Raw genomic sequence first — 26,719 nt, 5'->3', positions numbered from 1 at the left:
TGCCATTTGCTGGGTATTTTTTTAATTTTGTAAATAACATCAACAGTTTTCTGCGGAAAGGTATTTACATTCTTATGTATTATTGATCTATATCTATCTATCTATCATCTATCTACAGTATCTATCTATATGAATTTGATTCAAAGAATCATTATTTTGTTAGAAACAATTGTCCATCAGAAAAAGCACAATGAAAAGAACTATATACTTTGAGAATTACAGTTTTTTATTTACCTATAACACCTAGGACACTCTAAGCCAGTGTGTATGTGTTACAAATGACAAAGAATTTCTGGTGTAAAAAGTTGTGATGTAATACTCTGTTGATGAGATTTTACATTGGTTTTTTTTTTTTACGCTAACCTATTTTTCAAACATTGTAAAATATTGGGGAAAAGGTGGTATAAAATAATAAATGTATTTATCAAGCTGTGTTATTTTCCTTACTCATGTTTTAACAATGCCCACCACCATTTTTGAAATCAGCAAGCTAAATGCATTACAAAGTTAATAGATAGAGATATTTATTTTACTTTGCAACTTTTCCACATATTTTTATACAGCTTTTTAAATCATAATATTGCATTCAAAAGCTTGACATCTATTACACAGCTATTACACAGATAAATGCACATGAATTTACACAGTTGTGATGTGTGGTGTGCTGTGCTATAACTCTACTTTTTACATAATGTGGGCATACTGGTTTATTAAGATTTGAACACATCTTTATAAAGATACAGCTGATTCAGTTAAAAGCTATTGAAAAAGATTGGGCACCAATCCTTCCAGTATTTGGGGTGTTTATTAAGGACTGGTCTTGTTTATACAGCTCAGCTCTCGAGAAAGTGTTTGCCAAATACACACTGGGCTGGAGGGACATTTGACCACTGATTGAATGTAGACTGTCCTGGATTCCTCCACTCCATTGTATTTTTCTGAGAAGAACTACTATAGTTCATGCCTAGTAGGGACCCTTAAGGTCCTAAGTATCTATATCCTGCTTTAATTTGGTTAATATTAATTTACCTTATCACATGAAAAGTTAAGTTTGTGGTTAGTGTAGCATTTGGTGTGGAATGTGAGTATGGAAAGTATGTGGATACATTCATGTGTGATCTGTATGTGGTGGATTTCCAATTGTATATGGTTATTATGTAATGGTGGTGCATTATAGCTGTGAGTAAGGTGTTCATTAGGAATATGTCTGGAATATAGGAAGCCCTGGAGCTATAAACACAGGGGCTGCATGACAAGGGATCCGAATGACCAGCAGCCAGATTACACTGGTTTATGTTTAAAGATTGGCAGAATCAGATGCAGCTGTGATTGGGTGAGAAGCAATACGTTAAGGAGAGGGAAAGCTGGGCTGGGGGTGGAGAAGGATAGGGATGTGATGTCACAAAGGAGTTTACTTCCTACTGGTAGAAACATTCCCCCCACCCTCCCCTCTTTTATGCATATTTTGTAAAATGCCAGGATATTCTCTTCTTTACGCTCTGATATTATCTATTAATAACAGAATGTGAATGTTTTTGTATATGCCCTGTTATATTGTGGTTTCAGTAACGTTATACAGTATAAATCTGAGAGGCTGCATGGTATCATTTAGGTTAAATGAAAGTCAAATCCTTGATCCAGGGAATGTTTCCGATCGCCACGGAGGTCAGGAAGGAATTTTTTCCCTCTTGAGGCATAATTGGCACAGGCTTCAGGCTGGGTTTTTTGCCTTCCTCTGGATCAGAGGATACATGGTAATGTATTTTAAGTTTTATCTGTCACAGCAGAAGTTACCTTGCCAGAGTACTGCACAGGAAATTTTAGAAGAGGGAGAAAGGAGCTTCTCTCCTTTGACTGCACAGTGGGTTGATTGATACAGATGCTACTACTGCTTGTGCTAGGTGACAGCCTGCCTGGTTTTCCTATCATCGAGGCACTGCAGATTCAGGACCGGCAGCAGGGCTGCTGAACTTCTCTTATGGTGGGAGATGCAGTTCCTGCTGGTAGCAAAGTTTGGGGCAGCCTAATACTCAGTGGTGGATATAATGACAAAGTGCTGATCTCGAGTCTTCAGTAAGGAACGTCAGAGCAGAGTAGCGATCTCTTATGGAATTCTGGCTTTGAATATTGCCTTAGGGTGAGGCTGGCAAGGTCCTATTTATTTGATACAATGTGAATAAATGCTGTGGCCTCTTTTAACCCATTTCTGGCTCCTGGTGTTTCATTAAGGTATGTAACAATGGGGTTCAGAGGGATGGTTGAAAGCGAAGGGCAATTGAGGAGTACCATGTCAAAGTTGGTATTACCTTTTAACTTTTTTATGCTAATAATGTTGTGCTTTTTAAATGGATATCCTGCATTAAATGTGCTCATCGTATTGGGGTTTAACCTTTCTTTAGGGTATTCTCATCTGCTTTAAGTTAGTGAATTGCACCTTGAGCATCTGCCCCATGGAGGTGAATGTATATATGTGTGTATATTTATATATATATACTGTATATATATATATATATATATATATATATATATATACGTATATATAGTTTGTAAAACTATCTGCAAATCATGCAAGGTCAGAACTGATGGTACCCAGACTTTATTTATTATAAAACCATTTCATGCATGTCATGCCACATTGAGTGACAGTGACTGCAAACATGCAGTATATTGATGGCTAAAATTAAAATTATTTTATATTGCTTTTATAAAAGGGGAAAACAGGCTTCTGTTCTGCTTTGTTAAAAAGCCCAAACACAACAAAGAAATCCCTAATATACCGATCATTGTAAACTGTTCCTTCAAAAGAGTATGAATAAATAACAATTTTATATGGTGAAATCCAGCTGCAAAACAGTTCTCATTTTGCAACATTTAAATACCTGGCAGGGGAGGAGGGACTAAATCATTAATGTTACAAGTTGTAACAACTTCTCCACAGCTTACAGACAGTATTAAGGTACTATATAACCCACAATGCATTGCACTGTTACTGAACTTATTGACATTACATGTTCAGGGGATAGCGGGGTTTGGAGGATGCAAAATGAAGGCAGGCTTAGGACAGTCAACTACTGTTACATTTTTTTAGCCTCAAAGTAGTCAGCCAGGTCTCCGTCTGTCCATCCCTCTGCATTACATCGCTGACTAGTGCAGACAATGTTGTCTTTGTGGAGAAAGTCACAGGTCTCTACCTTAGCTTGCGGCCATTCTTCAAGGGCATCAGGCAGTGTGTAAGAAACAGCCAATTGCACCTTGGCTAGTGCATTGTAAATGACCCCTTATGCTTTATTTGCTTTCCCAGTGCACGGGGGGGGGGGGGGGTGCGGCGCTAACTGCACTCATCATGGCAAGCAGCTCTGTATAGGCTCCTAACGGCACGGTGGGGAGGATAGAAACATAGGTCACTAAACACAGGCTGTAGGCATCACAACGGATATTAATGAAAGGTGTCACATCCTCAGTATACAGCAACACAATAATGAAGAGGGAAATGGAGAGCATGGGTGCCTACACAGTGCAATGACAATAACTATGGTGATTGCCTGGAATTACTGAATGGCCTATCCCATTGGGCTCTGATTTTCCAACCCATAGACACAAGGGGGCCATATCTAGAGTGACCAAGTGCCAGGGTCTTCTCTATTTAGCTGAATCATCCCCCAATGTCTATCTTGGTGTATCTGTCTATCTTTCTGAATTTTCCCCTAGGAAGGCAGGGGAAGAATATTGAGCCTAGGCAAAGGTAGTTAGTTGCAAGGTTATTCCCTGTCACAGATCACTCTAGGAATGATAGCTAGGAGTAGGGTAGCTAGTGAGCAGCCTGAGCTCCACCACAGAGATTTAGTAAGGATTAGAGCCCTGGGTGCACTGGCCAAGAGTAGGGACCTGAGTGTACAGAACTAGGGATTGACGTTTTCCTGCCTAGGTTCCACTCGAGAGAGCTGGAAAACTCAAGCTTTAGCAGCTCTATTACATTTTACTGATACATACTCAGTAAGTAAATAAAAGTCAATTTTATGTATATTTGCCCAGAACTTATAGCAACATTACCACAGTGGCAATTCCATGTATAACAATCCAGGAACTCATAGCCACAGTAGCTGCTGCATTTCCCACCCTAGGCTTATACTCGAGTCAATACGTTTTTACAGTTTTCTTAGGTAAAATTAGGTACCTCGGCTTATATTCGGATCGGCTTATACAAGAGTATATACGGTATTTCATTTCTGCATTGTCCATATGTCCCTAGGGACTTACAGTGAAGTTTTCCTTCCCTTTCCCCCTCCTTTCCCAGGTTTACTTTTATCTTTAGTCTTATATGAGGGGGAGGCACGTTGTCCTCTATTTTTAATATAAATGAATATAAAATAATCTCTTGTAATGTCTTTCAGTTAGTCTCTTGTTGGAAGGAGATATTAGGGCTTCACTGTACTTAGACTGTAAGCTCTATGGGGAAGTGAGTTGTTTTTTTTTTTTGACTGTGTCTCTTATCCATTTAAATGCATAGTAAATCTCTTTGAAGTTATACTTTATTATAATGTTTGTTCACCACGTATGTACTTTTCTGTAAAATTGTACAGCAGTACCTATTCCAGTAGCAATTTATAAATAAAATTATACATACATACATACATATAGTACATACTGTAGCAAGGAAGCAGACATCCATGTGTTTGATGTCATTAATAGCTGTGGAATCTTTGTACTCCCATAGGTATTACAGAGCTGTTGGATTCTCAGATGCCACATTGCATCTGACCTCCTCTGTCACTGGAGAGCTGAAAAATAATAAACATATTTTAGTGCACCAATTACATGGTTATAACTTAGGTCAATTATTGCTCTATAAGGCTACAATTTGGATCCCCATACCTTAAGTTTACTAAAAAAAAAAATCATTTTAAAGTTAATTATTAATTGTTTTGCCTTCAATAAGGATTAATTATATCTTAGTACAAGGTACTGTTTTATTATTACAGAATAAAAGGAAATCAATTTTAAACATGATTTACTTATAATGGAGTGTATGGGAGATGACCTTCCTGTAATTTGGAACAGGTTTCTGGATAATGGATCCCATACTTGTATTACTGTATATTTCTATATAGGCCCTCCCCTTCTCAAATCTCAGTCTCTCATTCAAGGCACTGAACAAAAAGCTAAATAATTAAAAAAACACACAAAAATAAAAAACGTATACAAACTGCAAACTGTCTCAGATTATCACTGACTACATCATAGACTTAGAAGCATAAAGAAGGCACTTGACTCTAATGCGCATGAACATATATAAAACATGACTTGTATGTAGAGCTGATCGAAAAATTGACTGCTCATAGTTGTAAACTGCCTTTTTGTCAGAATCACCTCTTTTTGTTCAGGTAACACACAACTCTCTGGTTTATTATGTGTTATGTTCACTGTAATTAAAACAATTAGCAGAATAATGACTCTGGAATACACTTTGCTATTCCTGACATTTATCTGATTTAAGAAGCTAAAAGTACTGAAAAATCCTCCAGCTAACCCATTTATTTGAACATACCATTCACCTTCAAGGTTAAATACTATTATTTACTGGTTAGAGGGTGAAACACATTACTATTGACCATCAAGGTTTTAAGCAATAAAGGTAAGTATTTTAAAATCACTACTAAATCAAAGAATCTGGAGGATTTTTGTTAAAGACAATATATGTTTAGTTGGCAGATACTGACAGCCTGAATCCTGGCGTAATCCTTTGGAATAAATAATATGACAAATGGAGGTTGATGCCAATTTTGCCTTGTATAATGGAGTTAAAGTAATGACAGGACAATAACATAATAGAATTCAGTGAAGCTTTCACTCTGCTTTAGTTTAAGTGGAAGAAATGCTTACAAATGAGAGGACAATAAAATAATGATTTGTAAAGGGATAAAGGAATAATGTAAGCTAAGTCTATTAGTGACACAACACACTATAAATGCACTTAAATTAATAGCATATTTTTACCAGCAGATGGTTAAAGTAAAAGTAGCAAATTGTTAGCAGAATGTGGAATGATGGTCAGACTAAAAGCTGGGCCACTCTCATTTTACTCTCCTATTTTCGTGAACTGAAAGGTAGAATATAGTTTATTCTTATTATCATATAATCCAGTTAAAGTCAGATGTTTTTACCTCTGCTCCTTCAGTTAACAAAAACTTCAGTTTACAAATGCTCCAAACACTTAAAGGAACAGTAACACCAAAAAATGAAAGTGTATAAAAGTAACTAAAATATAATGTGCTGCTGCCCTGCACTGGTAAAAGTTATGTGTTTACTTCAGAAAGTCTACTATAATTTATATAAATAAGCTGCTAAGTAGCCATGGAGGCAGCCATTCAAAGGGGAAAAGGCACAGGCACATAGCAGATAACAGATAAAACACTATTGTATTCTACAGAACTTATCTGTTATCTGCTATGGCTGCCCCCGTGGCTACACAGCAGCTTATTATATAAATTATAGTAGTGTTACTGTAGCAAACACACCAGTTTTATCAGTGCAGGGCAACAGTGCATTATATTTTTATTACTTGAAAGCTCTTTCATTTTTTGGTGTTACTGTACACACAAAGATCACACCAGACGTAAGAAAAATTGCTAATATTGTGCAGAGCTTTACCAGAACCCCCAAATCAATCAGTCCTGATTAACTAAAATAGAATATATGCAGCACCGAGAGTACACATTTTATACATTTACTATATTACAGCTAAAGATAGATTGGTAATACTGAAAACAACACAAAGAACATTATGCTCAGTATACAGGACTTCTCAATAACCTAATTATAAAGATTCAAATGCATGCTAATAGTAATTAGTAGTGCATGGTTATAAGGTCCCAGCATCACATACATTCAATCATCTGTAGGTTAGAGAACATACATGCTGTAGGCATGAGCCATTTATTAGTAGAAGCCAAAATGATGAAGCAGCCCACTAGTCCAAAGTAAGCTAAGTGAGCACTTGCAAAACAATTCTATTAACGAACAGGAAAAAAGCACAACTGACCCTTTTTTTGTTTCGGTCTATTGGTGGATGAGCTGTATCTATTGGAAAGTGGGATGGTGGGATACTTTTTGTCTGAAAGGATTATCAAGTTACATAAGTGCATTCACTTCAATTAATGGACTGCTGGATTGCAAGCGTGGCTGATACAGATATGTTACTGATGCTTACAGTGTAAATGCTCTCTAACTTACAAATAACTAGTTGCATGTGATGCTGGGTCTTTCTGAACATTGACTAATAATTACTAAATGACTGATATGCAATTGCACTTTTATCATAGGTTAATAATGAGGGGTGATAATTGGAACACTTGATTCAAATGAGCCATAATACCTGTAGAATGCCTACTTTAAAGTTGGATAAATCTGCCCCAAAGTTTTTATCTGTAGTGCTGGAGACATTTATAAAGCTTCTACAAAAAAAAACAAAAAAGCATAGCAAAAGAGAACTCATGAGTGGAAAAAAAACTATTGACGAAATTTTGATATTGATGGGAACTTCAGGCACTGGTAAAGAGTCCCAAAACAGGAAACTTTACCAGATTATATATACTGGTAGAATGAAATTCAACCCCTTGCAACTGACTACCAAATATTTAGAACCTACTTTAACCTACTTCTTTAGCCTAAAAAGTTGCAACTTTTCCAAGTTTTACTATGTGACAATACTGCGACAATTTTGAATCTGAAAATTCTCCATCTAAAACTTGATGAAATCATGTAGAAGTCAATGGCAGATGTCCCATACCCCACCCCCAATCCACCCATCCTCCAACTCAATCTGCCAGTTCCCCACCTACAATCTGGCTCTTTGATGTCACCACTGGCCTCCCTGGACCGCTGGAGCTTGATATAAGGCTTGGGGAAAAAGGGATCAACCCTAGTAACAGGACTTTACGCAGCTCTGGATTAGTACCAATCTGTCTAAGATGTATATGTACATCGGCACATGTTGCTGTATTAAACTTATGGAGAATTTTTGCACAACTTCCATTATAAGAATCAACATTTTCGTTGAACAACAAATGCCAAGTGATGTATTAAAAGAGCCTTAAATATGGAAAAAACATGGAAAGCGCAATTTTTTTGTATTGTCACACAAATTAAAGAGTCCAATAATCCTGAAAACCCCTAAAAATTCTGAAACCATGACGCACAAAAAATACAAATCTTGAAAAAAAATCAGAACGTTACTAAATTCCCCCCTTATTTTCAAATGACTTATCAGAAAAAATAGCAATTTTGTCACCACTGGAGCCATTTATGCACTTACTTTTTTTGGAAGTGGGTGACATACCAAAATTACCGTAACAGTTATTAACTATTATGCCAACCGCATCTGCTGACATAATGAAGTTACTATACCACATTTTTCAAATATGAATGTACTCTAGAACTTGTTCATTAATTTACAAACTGTTTTATAATAATAATGATAAATTAACCATAATTGACCTCATGTCTAGCGATAAGAAACTCCAGTAAAATAGTAGTTCAGTAGTGTGTGTGATGGCTTAGAAATTACAAGCTACAGAAAAAACTAATGTTTTAGAAGGGAGGACTATTGCTCTTATGCTGCAATATTATGTTCAAAGTAGGCTTTTTAATGCACAAGTATGTAATTGGATAAAATGGTGCGTCATTCTACTTGCATAACAATTAAAGGAATTTATTGTCCTATGACTCTTTCAAAATCTGTCAGTCTTAATCTGAGGGGCATGATTGTGATATATTAGCACATTTTGCAAAGGTTGCACTTTAATTCTCCTTTACAACTGGATTCAGTGTCCTTGTAACAAAATAACTGTCCCTTTTCCCTCAGGCTAAATGTGTGTGTATACCAAAGAGGAAGAGACAGTATTTTCCAGTGCAACATGGCTCCACATATACCAATGGGTTCTCATATTAAGCAAATAATATTTATTTTTGCTGACACGTTAAAGCTCTGAACTACTAATGGTGGTTGGGTTGGCACTCAAGAGTTTGGGTTTGGTATTATTTGATCACACTATCCGTTGAGGATTCAATATTCATCTTATAAATGAGTAAAAACATTTGTTTTTCATTGTTTCAGTCCTCAAGAGAGGTCCTCTAGCTTTGAGAAACATGGTGAAAAATGTTCAACTTTCATGTCTATGTGACAAAAAAATCACGTGATTTAAAGGATTCGGTTGGGCCAGTGGCATGGATTCATCCAAATCCGAATCCTGCTAAAAAAGGCAGAATCCTGAACCGAATCCTGGATTCACTGCATACCTATTCAAAAGTCTTTTGACTGCTGAATTTTTTTTCATGTGGACATATATCAATTTCTATCTATCTCTCTGTCTGTCAGGATGTCCTGATGATGATCCCTTGAGGATCAAAACATATTAATGTTTATAGTTCAATAAAGTTGATTTTATATATAATACAATATTATAAATATATAATAGTAATAGTATAATAGTAATACTCTGAGCTATTGCTTTGCTAATAAACAACCTTATAATTATCTAGTTTTTGAATGCTGACTGTAGACATTAAATAAGAAAGGTTGACTTAATACCAAGAAAAGCTAGTGGGATCCCTGTGACCTAAATGTGATTATGTGTTTTGTACTAATGCATTTGGTGGAGAAACCAGCAATGTCAATAGGTCTTGTTCATAAGAAATGCATAGAAATGCATGGATGTCAGCTAAAGGCTTCTCATGGCCATTCCAGGAAATATAACATAAATCTTTTTCTTATTTTGTGTACAATGTTCATTGTTTGTATTACCCATTGTGTGAATTGTATTAAATCGTGTCTGTAAGTCCTTTAATGACCTCTTGATTCCAATCTTCAAAGGGATTTTCTATAAAAAAAAATGGTAAACCGTCTTTGCTGTTTGGCTTCCAAGTGTGATATATTTTGATTGAAAATTGAAATATGTTATGTTTTGTTGGCATCATAAAATGTAATATTATATATTGAGGCATCACAGAGGCCAATATCCCAGGCAGACATAGTAAAGCGACAGGGGGCAGGGTGAGAAGAGACAAACCAAGGAAAAATGTAAGAAAGAAGAATGACAGTGATTGGCACACAAGAAACTATTGGAGGGCTGCAATATTCTAAGGACTGTTCATGTTGATATGTTCATAAGTCCAGAGTATGATAAAAACCACCTTTTTTATATAAAGAGTTTTTATTTGATTTTATCTAATCATTTTTCTTTTTAATTTACTGTCAAGTAAAGTTCTATATTCAGAGCAATAACAATTAAAGATGATACAGGTATGGGATCCCTTATCCGGAAACCCGTTATCCAGAAAGCTCCGAATTATTATTCCTCTGTAATAATAATTATTTATTATTATTCCTCTGTAATAATATAACAGTACCTTGTACCTGATCCCAACTAAGATATAATAAAACAATCCTATTGGGTTTAATTAACGTTTTGTTGATTTTTTAGTAGACTTAAGGTATGGAGATCCAAATTACAGAAAGACCCCTTATCCAGAATACCCTTGGTCCCGAGCATTCTGGATAACGGGTCCTATACCTGTACTGACAAAAATATATATAAACCCCTGAATAATTAATACCCAACTAAGATATAATAAAACAATCCTATTGGGTTTAATTAACGTTTTGTTGATTTTTTAGTAGACTTAAGGTATGGAGATCCAAATTACAGAAAGACTCCTTATCCGGAATACCCTTGGTCCTGAGCATTCTGGATATACCTGTACTTCAAAATTACAGAAAAACCACAATACTATGTGACTTATACCTTACTCCTACTACTTCTATCTATCTTTCTATCTATCTATCTATCTATCTATCTATCTATCTATCTATCTATCTATCTATCTATCTATCTATCAATCTATCATCTTTCATCTATCATCATCTATTTCATCTATGTTCCCCCTATTTTAAAACATAAGGATATTATAAGTCTCTGAGGTCAAATTCTTTTATATAGGTCAAAGAAATCTGAGATGACTTCTAATATTCTCATATTTTTACAACAGAGGGTACATTATTTATTTTGATGCAAAAATGTTGCATCAGGTACCGTTTATAACCAATGACATCATCAAGTACTGTTTATAAGGCTTTAACTTACAGGATACTGTGTATTATATAAATATACTGTATAAATATCACAGGTTACATTGCATGCCCTGAAATGAGGGTCTTGGCTGCATCCAGTTTTTCTGAGGGTATGAGCAAACGTATACTTAAAATGTATTAATGTATCCACTGACTGTTTTTTGTTTAACATGTAGTCAGATCACAATATTAAACACATTTTTTGATCTTTTTCCACTGAATTGTTTCACAGAAGTAACCTGACAGGAGTAAACCTTTTAAGGCAGAAGAAAATTTACTTGAGATTTCAAAGCTAGTAAATCCACCAATGGGATATAGCTAGTAAATCCACCAATTGAATATACTTTCCTTAACTTACCGTATATACTCGAGTATAAGCCGATCCGAATATAAGCCGAGGTACCTGATTTTACCTAAGAAAACTGTAAAAATGTATTAACTCGAGTATAAGCCTAGGGTGGGAAATGCAGCAGCTACTGCTAAGTTTCAATAATCAAAATAAAAACCAGTAAATTACATAAATTGAGGCAGTGGTATGTTTTTTAAAATATTTATTTACAAGAAAAACCATTAACTAGCTTTGTAAGTGGAGAAGAGGGTCAACAAAAACAATATGAGTACTACCCCACGCTCATTGCGCATTGGCAAACTGGCAGCAGACCCAGTCCTGGAGGACACGTAAGGGGTAATAAGTATTGCGACTGGGAGTGGGCCAGGGCACTGGAGGGTCTGGTTGCAGGTGGCCTAATTTGCACACAAAGGACAGAGGGTGCTATTCTGGAGGGATGCATGGCACCCGACCCAATAGAATTGTTTTGCCTTCAATAAGGATTAATTATATCTTAGTCGGGATCAAGTACAAGGTACTGTTTTATTATAACAGAGAAAAAGAAAATCATTTTTAAAAATTAGAATTATTTGCTTATAATAGAGTCGATGGCCTTTCCATAATTCAGAACTTTCTGGATAACAGGTTTCCGGATAAGGGATCCCATACCTGTACATTAAAGTAAATAGTATTCTTTGCACACTATAAGGTATAACATTTAAACTAAAGAGAAATTGGTGAAAAATAAACCTTGATTCCCATTAGAATCTATTTTCCTTTTTTGTTGTATACAAATACAATGTTTTCAAACTGACAAAAAAAGGACATGAAAATGTACAATTTTGAGTACCCATTGAAAAATACACAAGTAAATGATTTACCTTTCCAAATGCTAGTGGGCTTTGTAAAACACTTTTCCCACAATACTTTAGATAATATTAACACTACAGTACATATTTAATCTAATTCTCATGCCTATTTTTCTTTACTGACTCTACATAATTACATGTAAAATTCAATACTTTCATTGCTTCTTTCAGCAAACTAGTTCTTTTGTTGTCTATTGTAAAAAAGGCTATTGCTTCTATTTATTAAATGACAGTGGTCATTTAAATGCCAGACGTATTTTGACAGAATTCACTTTTTAAAAATGTCAGCAAGTCTCTGTGTTTTATTAGTTTGTTCCAAAATCAATTTAGAAATTTCAGCTGAGTGCTTGTATGTATTCCCTGAGCAATGTCCATTTCTGACTCTCTGCACAAAGGATATTACAGATTAATCAGATTTCCAAATTTACGCATAATAGCTTTGCACATTTATTACTTAATCCCATTATGTTCTGCTGCCTTGATTGACATAACGCTACAGAGATAGAAAATCTTCGGAATAATATGTAGCAGTCAATTTTATTGGCTCTTCAATCTGTTGAACTATTTTTATAATGCTTGCAAGGGCTCTTTCTGTCAGAGAAAGCATTAAAAATATTAAAGTTTGTGCATTTTTGTTTACAAAAAGGAAAACATAAATTGTAAACATAATTTGTAATGCTTTTCAATTAATAATAAATATATTGTAACTAGGCAATCACCAACAATCAGGAAATTATACTGTATCTTTAGTTAAAATGCACAATAATCATTAATATCTGGTGATTTTCTATATATTAGTAAATATATACAGTACATTATTAGCTATTATTTACTTACTGTCCCATAAACATACCATCTGTATTTGTAGTAATACATATTACTGCCATATTTCTTGCCTGTGCTGCATAATTTAACATAATCCACCCTTCAAAAATATAAATTTTAGCAGCCAGTCTGGTTTAAGTAAATTTAAAAAACATAATATTTCACTGTGCCTGATTGACATGTATCCAATTTTCAGCCATATATTGGTCAGGTAGGCCCATTGGGGGTCCCCATACATGGGAAAATAAGCTGCCTAATGAGTCTAAAGGACTTAAATTGGCAACTGAAATCTGCCCTATAGTGCTATAAATGACTAACTGGATGACTGGAAGTGTTTTACTAAAGTGAAGTCTTACTAAAGCCATTATTAAAGCTGTTTTGCCATTTGCCACATCAAGTAGCCTTCTATGCCAAGCAAGAGTGCAAAGTTCCATTTCTTATCTTCTGGGTTCCACCAATGCTGCCCAATTCTGTGTTTAGGGTGTAATGTGAAGGACCACCTTTGCACATCAGCTACATTTCCTGCCTCTTTTGCATGATAATCCCATCCTTGAGATTGAAATGTAGTTTTACCCTATTTATTTATTTATTATTACTATTACTTCTTGTTTAAGCGTTTTTGTGCTAAAACTCAGAAATTTGTAATAAGCTTTCCAAAATGTGAATGTTCGAGATTTATTTTGCACAAAAACACAAATGTAAATATTATGTAGAAGACAAAAGGAGATGTTTCAGATTTTTTTTTAAAAGTTGGTAGACTCATTGAAAAGTTTTTTTCCACTGCTTTTTATAAATAAGCACACATGCAAGCTTTGTGAGTTTTCATGTTTTTTGGATTTACAAAAAAAAAATCACAAACCTGCCTCCCCGAGTCTTTTTGCAGTTTTAACAATGGACCTAACATGCTCATTCAGATCCAGTCACCTTTATATTAAGTGTTTCACATGCGAACTTGGATGCTGGTATTCTCAAAAGTGATACAAGTATTGGATCTGTTATGCAGAATACTTGGGACCTGGGGTTTTTAGATAAGGGGTTTCCCGTAATTTAGATCTCTACACCTTAAAGAGGTTGTTCACCTTTGAGTTAACTTTTAGTATGATGTAGAGAGTGATATTCTGAGACAATTTGCAATTGGTCTTCATTTTTTGTTTGTAGTTTTTTTTAGTTATTTCATTTTCAGTACAGGAGCTCTCCAGTTTGGAGTTTCAGCAGCAATTTGGTTCCTAGGGTCCAAGTTACCTTAGCAACCAGGGAGTGTTTTGGATGAGAGACTGGTAAATAAATAGGGGAGGGACTGAATAGAAAAGAAAGTTATAAAAGTTAACAATAACAATAAAACTGTAGCCTCACAGAGCTATAGTTCTTTTGCTGCTGGGGTCATTTAAAAAACTGCAAAGAGTCAGAAGAAGGTGGCAAATAATTAAAAAACTATAACAAAAAATTAATGAAGACCAAATGAAAGGTGGCTAAGAATTAGCCATTCTGTAACATACTAAAAGTTAATATAAAGGCGAACCACCCCTTTAAGTTTACTAAAAAAAATATTTTAACACTAAATAAAACCAATAGGATTATATTAATTATATCTTAGTTGAGATCAAGTACAAGGTACTTATTTCTTATTAGGAAAAGGAAATAACCTTTAAAAACTTGAATTTTGATTAAAATGGAGTCTATGGGAGATGGCCTTCCTATAATATAGAGATTTTTGGATAACGGCTGGCGTCATGCCCAACTACAGCACTTGCATGTAGTTTTGCTCGGTTCTGGTCCATCCTTCCTATATTCCGTTACGAATCAGGTTCTGCTGTGCCTATGGAAACAGGGAAACCCTGGAGCTATCTTAACTTTCTGACCAGGTGGTAATTCCAGGGCTCCTCATACCCAGTTTCAACAGGTACAGCACACTTGTGCCTAAAGAATCGGGTGCAGAAGTCACTTGCATGCTAAACACCTGAAATGACACCACATGTGCTTGCCAATTTGGACGTAATTGGGGAAGGTGCAGCACAGTTGTGCCAAGCACATCACCCCCTTTGTGACCACAATTCCACTAAAATTCTGATAAAAAAACACTGCATTGTGGGGAAAAAACATAGTGATTGCAGTAGTAATTACACTTTTCTCACTGCACTTGCTCATATAAATGTCCCTTCGTGCTTACTTATTTAATTATTCAGGGGTTTATATATATTTTTGTCAGTACTATATATATGACAACATTTTTTGGCGTGATACCTGCACATGTGCACTTGTGGTGGTTTCAGGAACCAAGAGTTAACTCTTTCAAGGAACCCCTGTTTTTGTGACCCACCATACAATCTCTGTACTGGCAGATTTCAGCATGTGGTTAAATTGTATTACTTCTATACCTGTTTGTACATAATTATGTAATTAAGTAATTTATGAAATTAATATAAGCACATACTGAGTCCAAGACCCATTTCGGAGTATAACACTCAACACTGTGAATGAATAGAACATTTTTTTTTATGTATTATGCTCTAAACTCACATTTTTAATGGCCCTTATTGTATATGAACTCAATTTTTTTATCACAATTCCAGCATCATTATGAACAAGCAGCTATTTGCATCCACCGCAGTTGTGATTAATGTGTTAAAACTAACACAATTATGCATTTCTGCGAAATGGGCACTAGTTGTGGCTAATGTTTTCAGAGTTACTGCCGCTGATATTGACACAGTCTGTTGTTGGCCTATTTATTATTTCAGCTGAAGAGGCAGGAAGGACACACATGCCAAAGTACAAAAATAGCATCATCACACTTGCACTTGTGGCCCTAAATAAGGTTTATGGAATTGAAATCTGCAGGTAGCATGTACTATTCACCAGTTTAAAGAAAACATCTTATTGATTGGTATGGGTTATTAGGCCTAGTACAAACCGTGAGTTTACCCCAGGCCCGAGCACCATATGCAACCCTCCAAGGTATTTTTGTTTGTATTCATCCTCAATACATGTGGCATAATATAATATATAGGAATATAATAGGGGTTTTGTTTTATTTAAATATTTTTCTTTTTTATATTTTTGATAATATATGACTCCATATTTTCACCTGAAGAAGGGGTCACCCCCGAAAGCTTGTGCGGTTTGTTCATTTCTGCAAATAAATGATTTAAAGGCATTGCCGGCACACTGGTGTGCTTCTTCCCCTTTGCAAAGATTATTTATAGGACATTATAACAATATATGATAAAGAAATGAATAAATTCTGGTGTGTAAAAAACAATGCGCAGAATAGGACAGACACTCATACATCTAAAAATCCTAATGTATTTCCGTGATGATATTATAGCATTCTATTAGAATAAACAAAATATTTCTGGCCTAAAAGGTATTTACCTCAGTATCATTTTACAGTTGTGCATGTTAGTTCTGGGAAGTATCAAAGGCACAGATTCTATAATACACTACAAGTATAATAAGCCATAATACAAGAACCTCTTTATATGTTTCATGTTGAGAAATTACACTAGCTGTTGTTCAACAGAGCATGAAAATAAATTATGGTACCCAGTCACGCTGGGAAGTCATGTATGTAAATTGATGTATAATGCAACCCACATTATCCTAGTTGATGATAGCTTCAGTTTCTCTGCTGTCAGATTGTTGTATCTCCTTGAATGAGCCGGCTGGTCGGAATGAATGTTAGCATAATTTATACAGCTGATAAGTGATTTGAGCTCTCGGGTTATTGATAAACCATTTAAGCATATCATTTTCAGGCTGATGCACTGTGACATCACGGGATAGATGCAACGTGCTGATCTCTAGTGTAGATAATAAGGCAAATACTCTCTTTTCATTCTAGGAGCCAGAGGTAACTCTGTGTCAGCTGAATCAGGCACAAACGACTTGCATCAGCCCAACCAGACGCATCCAGGATTTCCACTTGGGCCTCAGGTAAGTGAAATACAGAATGGACACATGTAGGGGGGCATTGAAATAACACATATTTGTACTATATATTACTGTATACTGTACATAGATTTAACAATTTTATTTTACCCACAACTAAGGCAGGAAATAAAGCACAGAAAGCAGCATGAGGAGCTGCTCTTCGCTAGGAATCCCCCAAGCAGTTTTAATTGTTGTTTGATGATATACTGAAAAAACCTATGGCTCTTACACGGGTACATATATGAATATATGATGTGTGATATTGCTGGGGCAGCTTTCTATAAAATGGGAAGTGAAGCATGTGTGACTCCATTGCTGCTGAACAGATATATATATATATATATATATATATATATATATATATATGAATATATATAAACTGTACTTTTAAGTACAACAAAAGCTATTGAAAGTCTACTACTGGAAAAGGACAAGTGATTTTACAAGCAATTAAGTATTGTTTATGTAAGGATACTAGTTAGTGGTGTGGATGTGCAGTAATATCTTTTGAATAAATTGTCACAGTTTTACAATGCCAGCGTTTGCCTGTGTGCACCGATCTTTTTCTAGACCAATAAAGTATATTTACCTTTATTAATCTGCTAGTCTGATAGCTGCCGGGGTCCAGAAAACAGTGTAAAAATGTTTTTTGCATAAAAGCTTTACAGTATGTCTAGTTTACATATCTAGTATGCCTGTTTTTTTTCTGTCCAATTGTGTGGGTTTATCAAACAGACTGAACCAACTTCATATAGGAAATAATAAATTATCTTGTTTTTGTGACCATTTTTCAATGTAATCTTGTTGTAAGGAGTAGATCCCACAAATCCCTTTTTAAAATGTCTGTGTATAAAAATTGAGTATCTTACCATAAAGATCAATTCGACTGGCTGAGCTCTTTGTTTTGCAAACAAATTCTGTGTAAATTTTGTGGAAATTCACTAAATGATGCATTTAAAAAGATGATTCTGTGGAAATTTACTAAATGATTAGTGAATCTGTCCCGTTATGCTTTGGCAGAAAATTTGCAAAACTTAGTGAAAAGATTAGTGAAACGGGGAAAAAATTGCAAAACGTGGAAAATGACATGCGTCAAAAAATATTGTCAAAAAAATTACTATTTTTTGTTGCATGGCACATTTTTCAGCAGTGAATTTTTCACCTATTTCCCCCCATTTTCTGTCTGGCAAAAAATTTCACTGATCACTATAAATGATGCATTTAAAAGAAGATTCAGAGTAACAGAATACAAAGCAAGTAATCTCATAAACAAAAAATGGACTGTAAACAAAAAAGGATATGGGAATAAGGCCTTTCATATACAGTGCCGGCTCTGTTCACCTGTTGGTCACCTGTTACCTGGCACTGTAAGACCATCAATACAAAAAAAAAAACTTTACAGCTACCTTCCTTCATTTTACTAGTTAAACAAACTGCTGTTTCAATACATAGCTACATGGTAGCAGGCACTTACCGGCCATTCTCTAGAAGATTAGTTACACAGTATCTGATGTTTCGGCTTGTAGGTTAATTGATTTAATGATGTGTGGGCCGGCCCGATACCCTCAGATTAACCCGTGGGTTGGGCGGGTTCAGGCCGACCTCAACACATCACATGCGGACGGGTTTGGGCTGAGCTCTTCCGCTCCCCACCCGCAACCTTACACTGCCAGCAGCTCTCTTCCGACGTATAGGCGCATGTCCAGAAAAGTCCTGTCCCTATTGGGACGTCATTGCTGGGCGGGGCGGACGCGGGTCTATAAATGGAGGGAGGGAGGGAGTTGAGTCGGGTTGGGAGAGGGTGCGGGTTGAGATTTTCTCAACCCGCGCATCACTAAATTGGTTGGATGAACAGCAGATCTGCTTATGCACTGCCAGCAGCTCTCTTCCGATTTATAGGCGCATGTCCAGAAAAGTCCTGTCCCTACTGGGACGTCATTGCTGGGCGGGGTGGGCGCGGGTCTATAAATGGAGGGAGTTGAGTCGGGTTGGGAGAGGGTGCGGGTCGAGATTTTCTCGACCCGCGCATCACTAAATTGGTTGGATGAACAGCAGATCTGCTTATGTATGGCCTTCTTAAAAGAAACAGATGATCTGGGACTGAAAATCATACCTTTCTGGATTCCTCTAGTATAGTCTTGTATAGAAAGAGAAATGTCTGTAGTAGTAAGTGCTCAGATGATGTTTTTTGTGTAGATTGCATAATTAAATACAGACATAGACCTGTTTGCACCATAGCATATTTCCCCAGCTTCATGTATGTTATGGCTGAATCAGAAGTAGTTTCCATAATGTGGCATAGATTTCCAGACACTGGGTAATATCTGCAAAACCCAGGCTTCACTGTGCAACTTTGCACTGATTGATATTAATAATATGGGAAATATTACTGTCCTGTAAGCTATGCTTATCTTTAGAGTTTTGCTTATCTTGCTTAGAGTCAGGGCCGGAACTAGGGGGGTGCCTCCTGCCTACCCCTAGTGCTACTTTGTCATTGCCTCCACCGCTTGTCATTAGCGGCGGAGGCAATGACCGATCTAATCGCACCGCCCCCCTGCACCGCCTCCTGTGCTTTGGCGCGCATGCGCAGTTCGGGGGGGCGGGGAGGTGGGCGGAGTTGGCCGACCGGGTTGCCTAGGGTATCAAAATCTTTAGGGCAGTGGCAGACGGGAATATTTGTCGCCCCGCGACAAATCTTTGTCGCCGTGGGCGACTAATCTCTCCGAAATGGCATTCCACTGGCAAGAATGTAAATCGCCATTGGGATGGCATAAGTCGCTACAATTTCCCGAAGTTGCTCGAAGTTATCTTGAGAAGGAAACTCTCACCGGCGATTTCTATTCTTGCTGGTGGGATGGCATTGTGGAGAGATCAGTCACCCGCGGCAATGAAGATTTGTCACAGGCCTACTAATCTCCCAATCTGCCACTGCCCTTAAGGATAATAATAGGTTTATCACACAATAAAATACACATCAAATGTGTTTTTTTTCAGCTAAAGTCCTTTGTACTGCAGCACAACAATACTGGCTAAAGAACATTTACTGATCCAGTGCTGGCTCAAAATGACGTTAAATGCAGATTGTGAAAAAAAAAAGTAGAGTAGGTCAGGAAATGTACTGTGTATATAGAGAGAAGTAGGTCACGGTACCATAACCATACCATGACAAGGTAGAAAGTGAAGCAAGTCCTTGTATGAGATAAAGTACAGGTTTTGAAATAAATGTTGACTGGGCTCTATATTTACTTATAATATTGCATGTTTAATGACATTGTATAGTAAATTACAGATATTCAATTCAGCTTTTATGGCAAAATCTGTTGGTACAAGTGATGAGCGAATCTGTCCCATTTTGCTTTGGCAAAAAATTTGCGAAAGAATAGCAAAATTCGCGAAACGGCGAAAAATCCATGAAACGTGTTTGCCGTGCAATTTTTTTTTCATCTGCGTCTTTTTTTGTTTCCCACGCCCACACCCTTTTTTTATGTTACCGCGCCTTTTTACGCGTCCGCACCCATTTTTACGCAACATATATACATATATACATATTTCTCTAAATACATCTAAACTACTTTGTGTCATAAACATTATTTTGGTGCCTTTTAACTTGTTATGCATTTAAATATAGGGTGGAAGATTTATCAATGTTTGAATGTAAAAACAAGAAAACTTGAATGTAAAACTATGCCATGTAACAGCTTGCGAGTTTCCATTGAAGTCAGTGGGAGTTGTCCTAGGCAAAGTCAAGCCATATTTTCAATTTGAGTTTTCAATTGAGTTTTTTTTTCGAGTTTTCCTTATTAATAAATAAGCCAGCATTCGATATGCAAGTTTATTCGATTTAGAAAAACAGACTTGAAAATTGATGAATAAGCCCATAAGTGTTTTTACTCCCTATAGCAATTGTTGAAAATATCTCTTCTTGATATGGTATGCTATATTCTCAGTAGAGCCTTGAACTCAATGTATTATTTCCCATGACATTATGTACAATTAGTACTGTATGTAAGATACAGGGTGTGTGTTTCTCTGCTTCTGAATATTCATACATAATGTCTTCGCTCTAATGCTATGCATAGTAAGGCATGTTATGACACTCTGCTTGTTTCTGAATTAGGGATTTCAAAATGGAAGCAACAGAAATAAAAAGAGGCAGAGGGTGAGTGTAGCAGTTCAAGTATATTAGGATCTCCCATGGGATTCCTGAGATCATATTGCTTTTGGCAATCATTAAATTTGTATTAATAGAGGCTGTTGAGAGGTGACATGAAGCTAAAAGCATGAATGCTATATAAATCCTTAATTTACTCACAGTTTTTAAGCAGTGCATAATAGTTTGCATGCCATATTTTAAGCAGCATAAAAATACATAACAGGTTAAAGGTAATTATAACTGTAATTTTTGTAAAAACCTATGCAATTACTGAATGCCCTGAAAAGAATACAGCTGAATAAACCTGTTTTTTCATTCTTCATAAAGTTTGTCAAGCAAATAACAATTCAAAGTAACATTTATAGGTTTTGTATCAAAATATGCATGGCTTAATGTGCTATATTATGTAGGAAAATGATTTTTAATTCTCATTATCTCTGCTTCTGTTTTGTCTCCTTTAGCCACTGCTTGCAGCACAACAGCTGGCATCAGCTGTAGCAGGAGTGATGCCAGGGGGTGGCCCGGCCCTCAACCAACCAATCCTCATCCCATTTAATATGGCAGGGCAGTTGGGTGGGCAGCAAGGACTGGTCCTGACATTACCTACAGCCAATCTGACCAACATTCAAGGGCTGGTGGCAGCAGCTGCCGCAGGAGGCATTATGACTCTTCCACTGCAAAACCTACAAGGTAAGACTAATCCATATGTGGGAGTTGCTAAATTAGCACTGGGCAGTATTCAGTTAAATATATTTTATAAGTGGATGTGCAAACACAGATTTATCAAATAGTTTTCACAAGAAGTAATAACAAAAGCAGCAGTGTGATCAGATGCCATTCACTTTTGGGCATATGTTTTCTTGGTCTAACACTATCTACTATTGATAGCGGTGAATGTCAAATGCAAAATGTACATTTATTGTGACCACAGACAGAAGTGCAAAAGCACTAAGGGGTACAAAGCATGTCCCTTAGGGCTCATTCAAAAACTGCTTCTGTCCTCAACAGCCCATCATAAATACAATGCAGACAGTTTTGTATTTCTAAGAGAAATTTGATTCTCTGCTATCCATTTTGAAAGAGTGAGGCCTACAGCAATTTTTCTAAATGCAGGGAAGGACATAAGGTGGAAAATATATGGCAGATTGCATCCAACTTTTGCACCCTGTCTTGCAAGTAGTATATGACCCCTATATTGCTTATTATAATAAAGTAGAGGTATGGGACCTTTATTCCAGAATACTTAGGACCTGGGGTTTTCTGGATAAGGGGTCCTCCCATAATATGGATCATCAAACCTTAAGTCTACTAAGAATCATTTAAAAATTAATTAAACCCAATACAATTGTTTTGCCTCCAATAATTATACATTATATCATAGTTGGGATACAGAGAAAAAAGGAACCATTTTTAATTGAATTAGAATTATTTGATTAAAATGAAGTCTATGGGAGTTGGCCTTGCAATAATTCAGAGCTTTCTGGATAATGAGTTTCATACCTGTAGTAAAATGTTGATTCAATATATATCCCAATATAATTTATTGGGATATTTTTAAAATGCTATTAAAAAACATAGTTTGGTGACATAGTTTGCTGAGAATGATATAAAAAATGTTTGGTTGGTCACAATTTGGGCCTCTTCTATATAGTGGTTGTCCTATAAAGAGACATAAAATAATAACTGCCCATGATGTGGGTTTTGTAGCCCAGCCCAGTAATTCTCTGGTTTAATTTCCTTCCGTAATCCCCTACTCATTACAGAATACATACAGAGATTTTGAATTTATGGCTGTAGGTTATTTGTATTTGATTAAAAATTATGTTTTGAGTTTTTTTTCCTATTATTACTTCTATTTGTATCTAGTTTTATTTACACCTGTTGGGTGAACTGCATCTTGGCTTCACCTTGTGGCTATTTTAAAGTTTAATGTCAACAGAGCTTTTTTATATCATACTTGTAAATGGTTTTCACTTTAATGTTTAAAATAATGTCTCTCTCATACCATTAACTTGCAGCAAGGAACCTGTCAGTCATAAATCATAAATGAAAAAGGGCAAGCTAATGCACAAATTTTACTTGTTTAAAATTTGAGAGTGCATGTAAAGTAGGAGAGCAGAGATTAAAATAATGCAGAAACAGCATTGTGTAAAAGCAGACATAACAAAGTGAAGGAAGAGGCTTTTTAGCGGAGGTAGATTATAAAATCTTAATGAAGAAACGGGCATTATAAAAATGCGTCCCTCTGCTTGTTTTTGCTTATGTGTGTATATAGAGTATTATAAATAAACATAAAGGGATGGAAGTCAATACGTCATGAATTCATTCTGCTTATCTATTATAGAATCCATAATGCAAAGGCACTTGCCGGCTCACTTCAATGACCAATCTAGAATGCTATTAACCCAATTCTTTTGATGCACTTTTAATACTGAACTTCATGAGTTTTTTTCTTTCTTTTTTTTTTTTTTTTTAAAGATCCGCAATCTGATGAAGAACTTCACAGATTTTTTGTTGTTTATCTTTGCTTTAACGGTGAACCTTGAAAGCTTGCATTCTTCCATATATTATATGCATATTCTGTATCAGTTAGTGTCCTTCCTGGTGAAGCTGGTGCTCATTTGGTGTAGCTGGCCCAGAGGCAAAAAGCAAATGGTTGGTTTGTGTGACAGCCTATGATTAAGTGCCCTTGGGGCATGGGACGTGTAGGGCATATGGAGATTCTGACTATTTTAATGTGGTTTAAATAAAGACTTTTTTTTAACATTTTTCTTTTGTGATCCTTGTGCCTGAATGTCTATTTTGTTGCTGTTAGGAGACTGCTACTCCTTATGCTGAGAGTCTGGTGCACCTGGACCACTATTTTAACTTGCTGAGTGAATTTACATTTTAGTCTTATGTGCCCCTTTTCTTTTTGGTTAGTTGTATGATAACCAGTTGGTGTGTGCCATTGCCTTGTGCTATGTACCTTTACATGTATCTAATTTTTCACATACACACAATATGTTAATCTAAGTTGTTGCTATTGTAATGTGAAGTTGGCAACTTTTGCCCATTCTGTCTGCTTAGTTTTCCTTGCTAACACCATGTTTTAGCAAAATTATAAGCACAAAAGGCAATATGCATACATGGACACCTTTGTGTTGTTCCATTGACTTTGGAACAATAGGGCTTCCATTTACTTTCATCTGGCTGGCTGATTACAATTTTCTCTTAGTATATATAATTTTCAGTCCACCAGGATTGAATGATCGAATGGCCTCCCAACAGGCCACACATACTCAGGGGATCAGGCAGTGCAGATGAATTATTGTGATTTATGGGCAAATACTATTAGGGAACTTTAATGTTCTGGAGTTACTGAACTTTCAATTCAATTGCAACAATATTGTGACTTTGTAGCTATGGCAGTAGGTACTGAAAGATCTTTTTCCTGGAAAGACTTAGGTCTAAAGCTGGCCATACACGCACCGATAATATCGTACGAAACCTCGTTTCGTACGATATTCGGTGCGTGTATGGCATGTCGGCGAGTCGACCGATATCGCAGGAAGCTGCTGATATCGGTCGACTCGCCGATCGGCCAGGTTAGAAAATTTTGATCGGGCGCCATAGAAGGCGCCTGACCAAAATCTGCCGTCAGGGCTGAATCGGCAGAAGGAGGTAGAAATCCTATTGTTTCTACCTCCTTATCTGCTGTTTCAGCCCTGAACAGTGTGTGGTGGATCTGACGATGTTTTGTGCGATGGTCGCACGAAACATCGTCAGATCGCCACGTGTGTGGCCACCTTTAGGTCCTAAGAAAAACTTAGGTCCTAAGCATTCTGGATAAAAGTTACAGTTACTGCATTTGTTTTTAGTTATGTAACATTGGGAAATATTTAATAACACCGGTGAAAGAATAAAGAACAAAACAAAAACACACTTTAGTATTTAATAGAAATTGCAAAAAAATGGATTTATGTTTAATTTCATATTTTGGTTTTGTTTATGTTATTTAAAGGGCCTTAAAGGCCAATTTGCATACATTTCTGCCAGCCACAGACATTTTCCCAGCTCTCCCAAACTGTATTTGGCTTTGATTTGTAATTATGCACTTGCTCTTATAGGATATACTGATTACCAGCCTGACATACTATTCAGTTGAGTTCTGCCATCTTGTCATTTAACTGCTGAATACTTATTTTGATGTAAATATTACTTTAAGTTTCACTGATGTATGATGTTTTGCTCTAATCTGGCTGACAAAGATGGTATCTAACACATGAAAGTAGGACTTCATCACCATTATCTTATTATCCTTAAAGGCTTGCAACTGTAGTATTAAAGATATCCAGGCTTGGTATATAACATGAAATATAATATGCCTTCAAAGGTAACTACTGTAATTTGCAAATGGAGAAATAACTGCAGTTTTGTAGCAGATACTGGTGAGTTATACAACAGACAGGTTAATCACATTATGTAATAATCATATAAGGTAGATACAAGGCAATATGTAGTTTGAAGTTTCAAGAATACCAGTGCCACAATTAACTGTGAAGATAAAAGTGTTTCAGTATAACTGAATTAAATAATTGTGTATTAATTTTAAAGTGCTGGATGGTTTCTATGTCATTTGCCATTCAAAACAATTACTTGAACATATTTCAGAGACCCTTTTATTCTTATTAATAAGCTGGAGTTTGGTGCTTGAAGCGGATGGGCTTACCCAGTAGTTTAGTTGTCAGTAAACACAGCATCTAGGTCTCTCTTATCTGAATTTTCCTGTCATAGAATTCTTCATGTCAGATTATGACATTAAGAAGTCTATGGAGGCAATCTGCTTCAAGGCATTGTAGTTTATCTGGAAGGGAATGACAAGAATGTAGAAAGGGCTGATTTCATTGATACCTGGAGACTTCGCAACAATGCCTTTTTTAGCTTAGTTTTCTTCTCCATGCTCCAGAATGAGGCTTTATTATAATAATAAAACCAATTAGTGAAAGAATAACATTGATAAAGAGCCTAGGGCTCTTTCGCTCATGCATTCCCCTCCAGTGTGTCTTTTATGTGTCCCACTTGTAACACAAGGAAATGTATGTATAACTTTATTTATAAATCGCCACAAGGGTACGCAGCGCTGTACAATCTTACAAAATCACACACAAGGAGGACAAGTGTTATAATAAATACATACAATAAATATATAAACATGCACAGGGAATAAGTGCAATGGTGTATGAGACACAGTAGGAAGGAGGTCCCTGCCCCGTAGAGCTTACAATCTAAGTGGTTTGTGTCACATACAGGCACAAATTGGAATGTAAGAGTGCAATGCATGCTTTCCTACAGTATCTGTACTTACTGTGCTGCAAAGAACTGCCAAATGCAGGTAGAATGCAACTTCATACATGGACTGCATTAACCCATGCATTTCCTATGTTGGGACACATAAAAGAGCCACCACAGGGAGAATGCAAGAGCAAATGCTTGTGTGTAAGATCCCT

At 36.2% G+C, this 26,719-nt stretch overlaps 1 protein-coding gene across 1 annotated transcript in view; it reads left to right on the top strand.

Moving 5' to 3' along the window:
- The window catches only part of pou6f2 (POU class 6 homeobox 2), a 183,232-nt gene that overhangs the window by 37,233 nt on the left and 119,280 nt on the right, over positions 1–26,719 (top strand). Inside the window, exons 2-3 of the mRNA XM_012965502.3 lie at positions 16,989–17,080; positions 21,692–21,920. Of these exons, the coding sequence (XP_012820956.1) occupies positions 16,989–17,080; positions 21,692–21,920 (321 nt within the window). The remainder of the gene's footprint in view (positions 1–16,988; positions 17,081–21,691; positions 21,921–26,719) is intronic.

Source organism: Xenopus tropicalis, chromosome 6 (assembly GCF_000004195.4).
Source record: "Xenopus tropicalis strain Nigerian chromosome 6, UCB_Xtro_10.0, whole genome shotgun sequence".
NCBI lineage: Eukaryota > Metazoa > Chordata > Amphibia > Anura > Pipidae > Xenopus > Xenopus tropicalis.
This window is presented reverse-complemented; position numbering and strand designations above follow the sequence as displayed.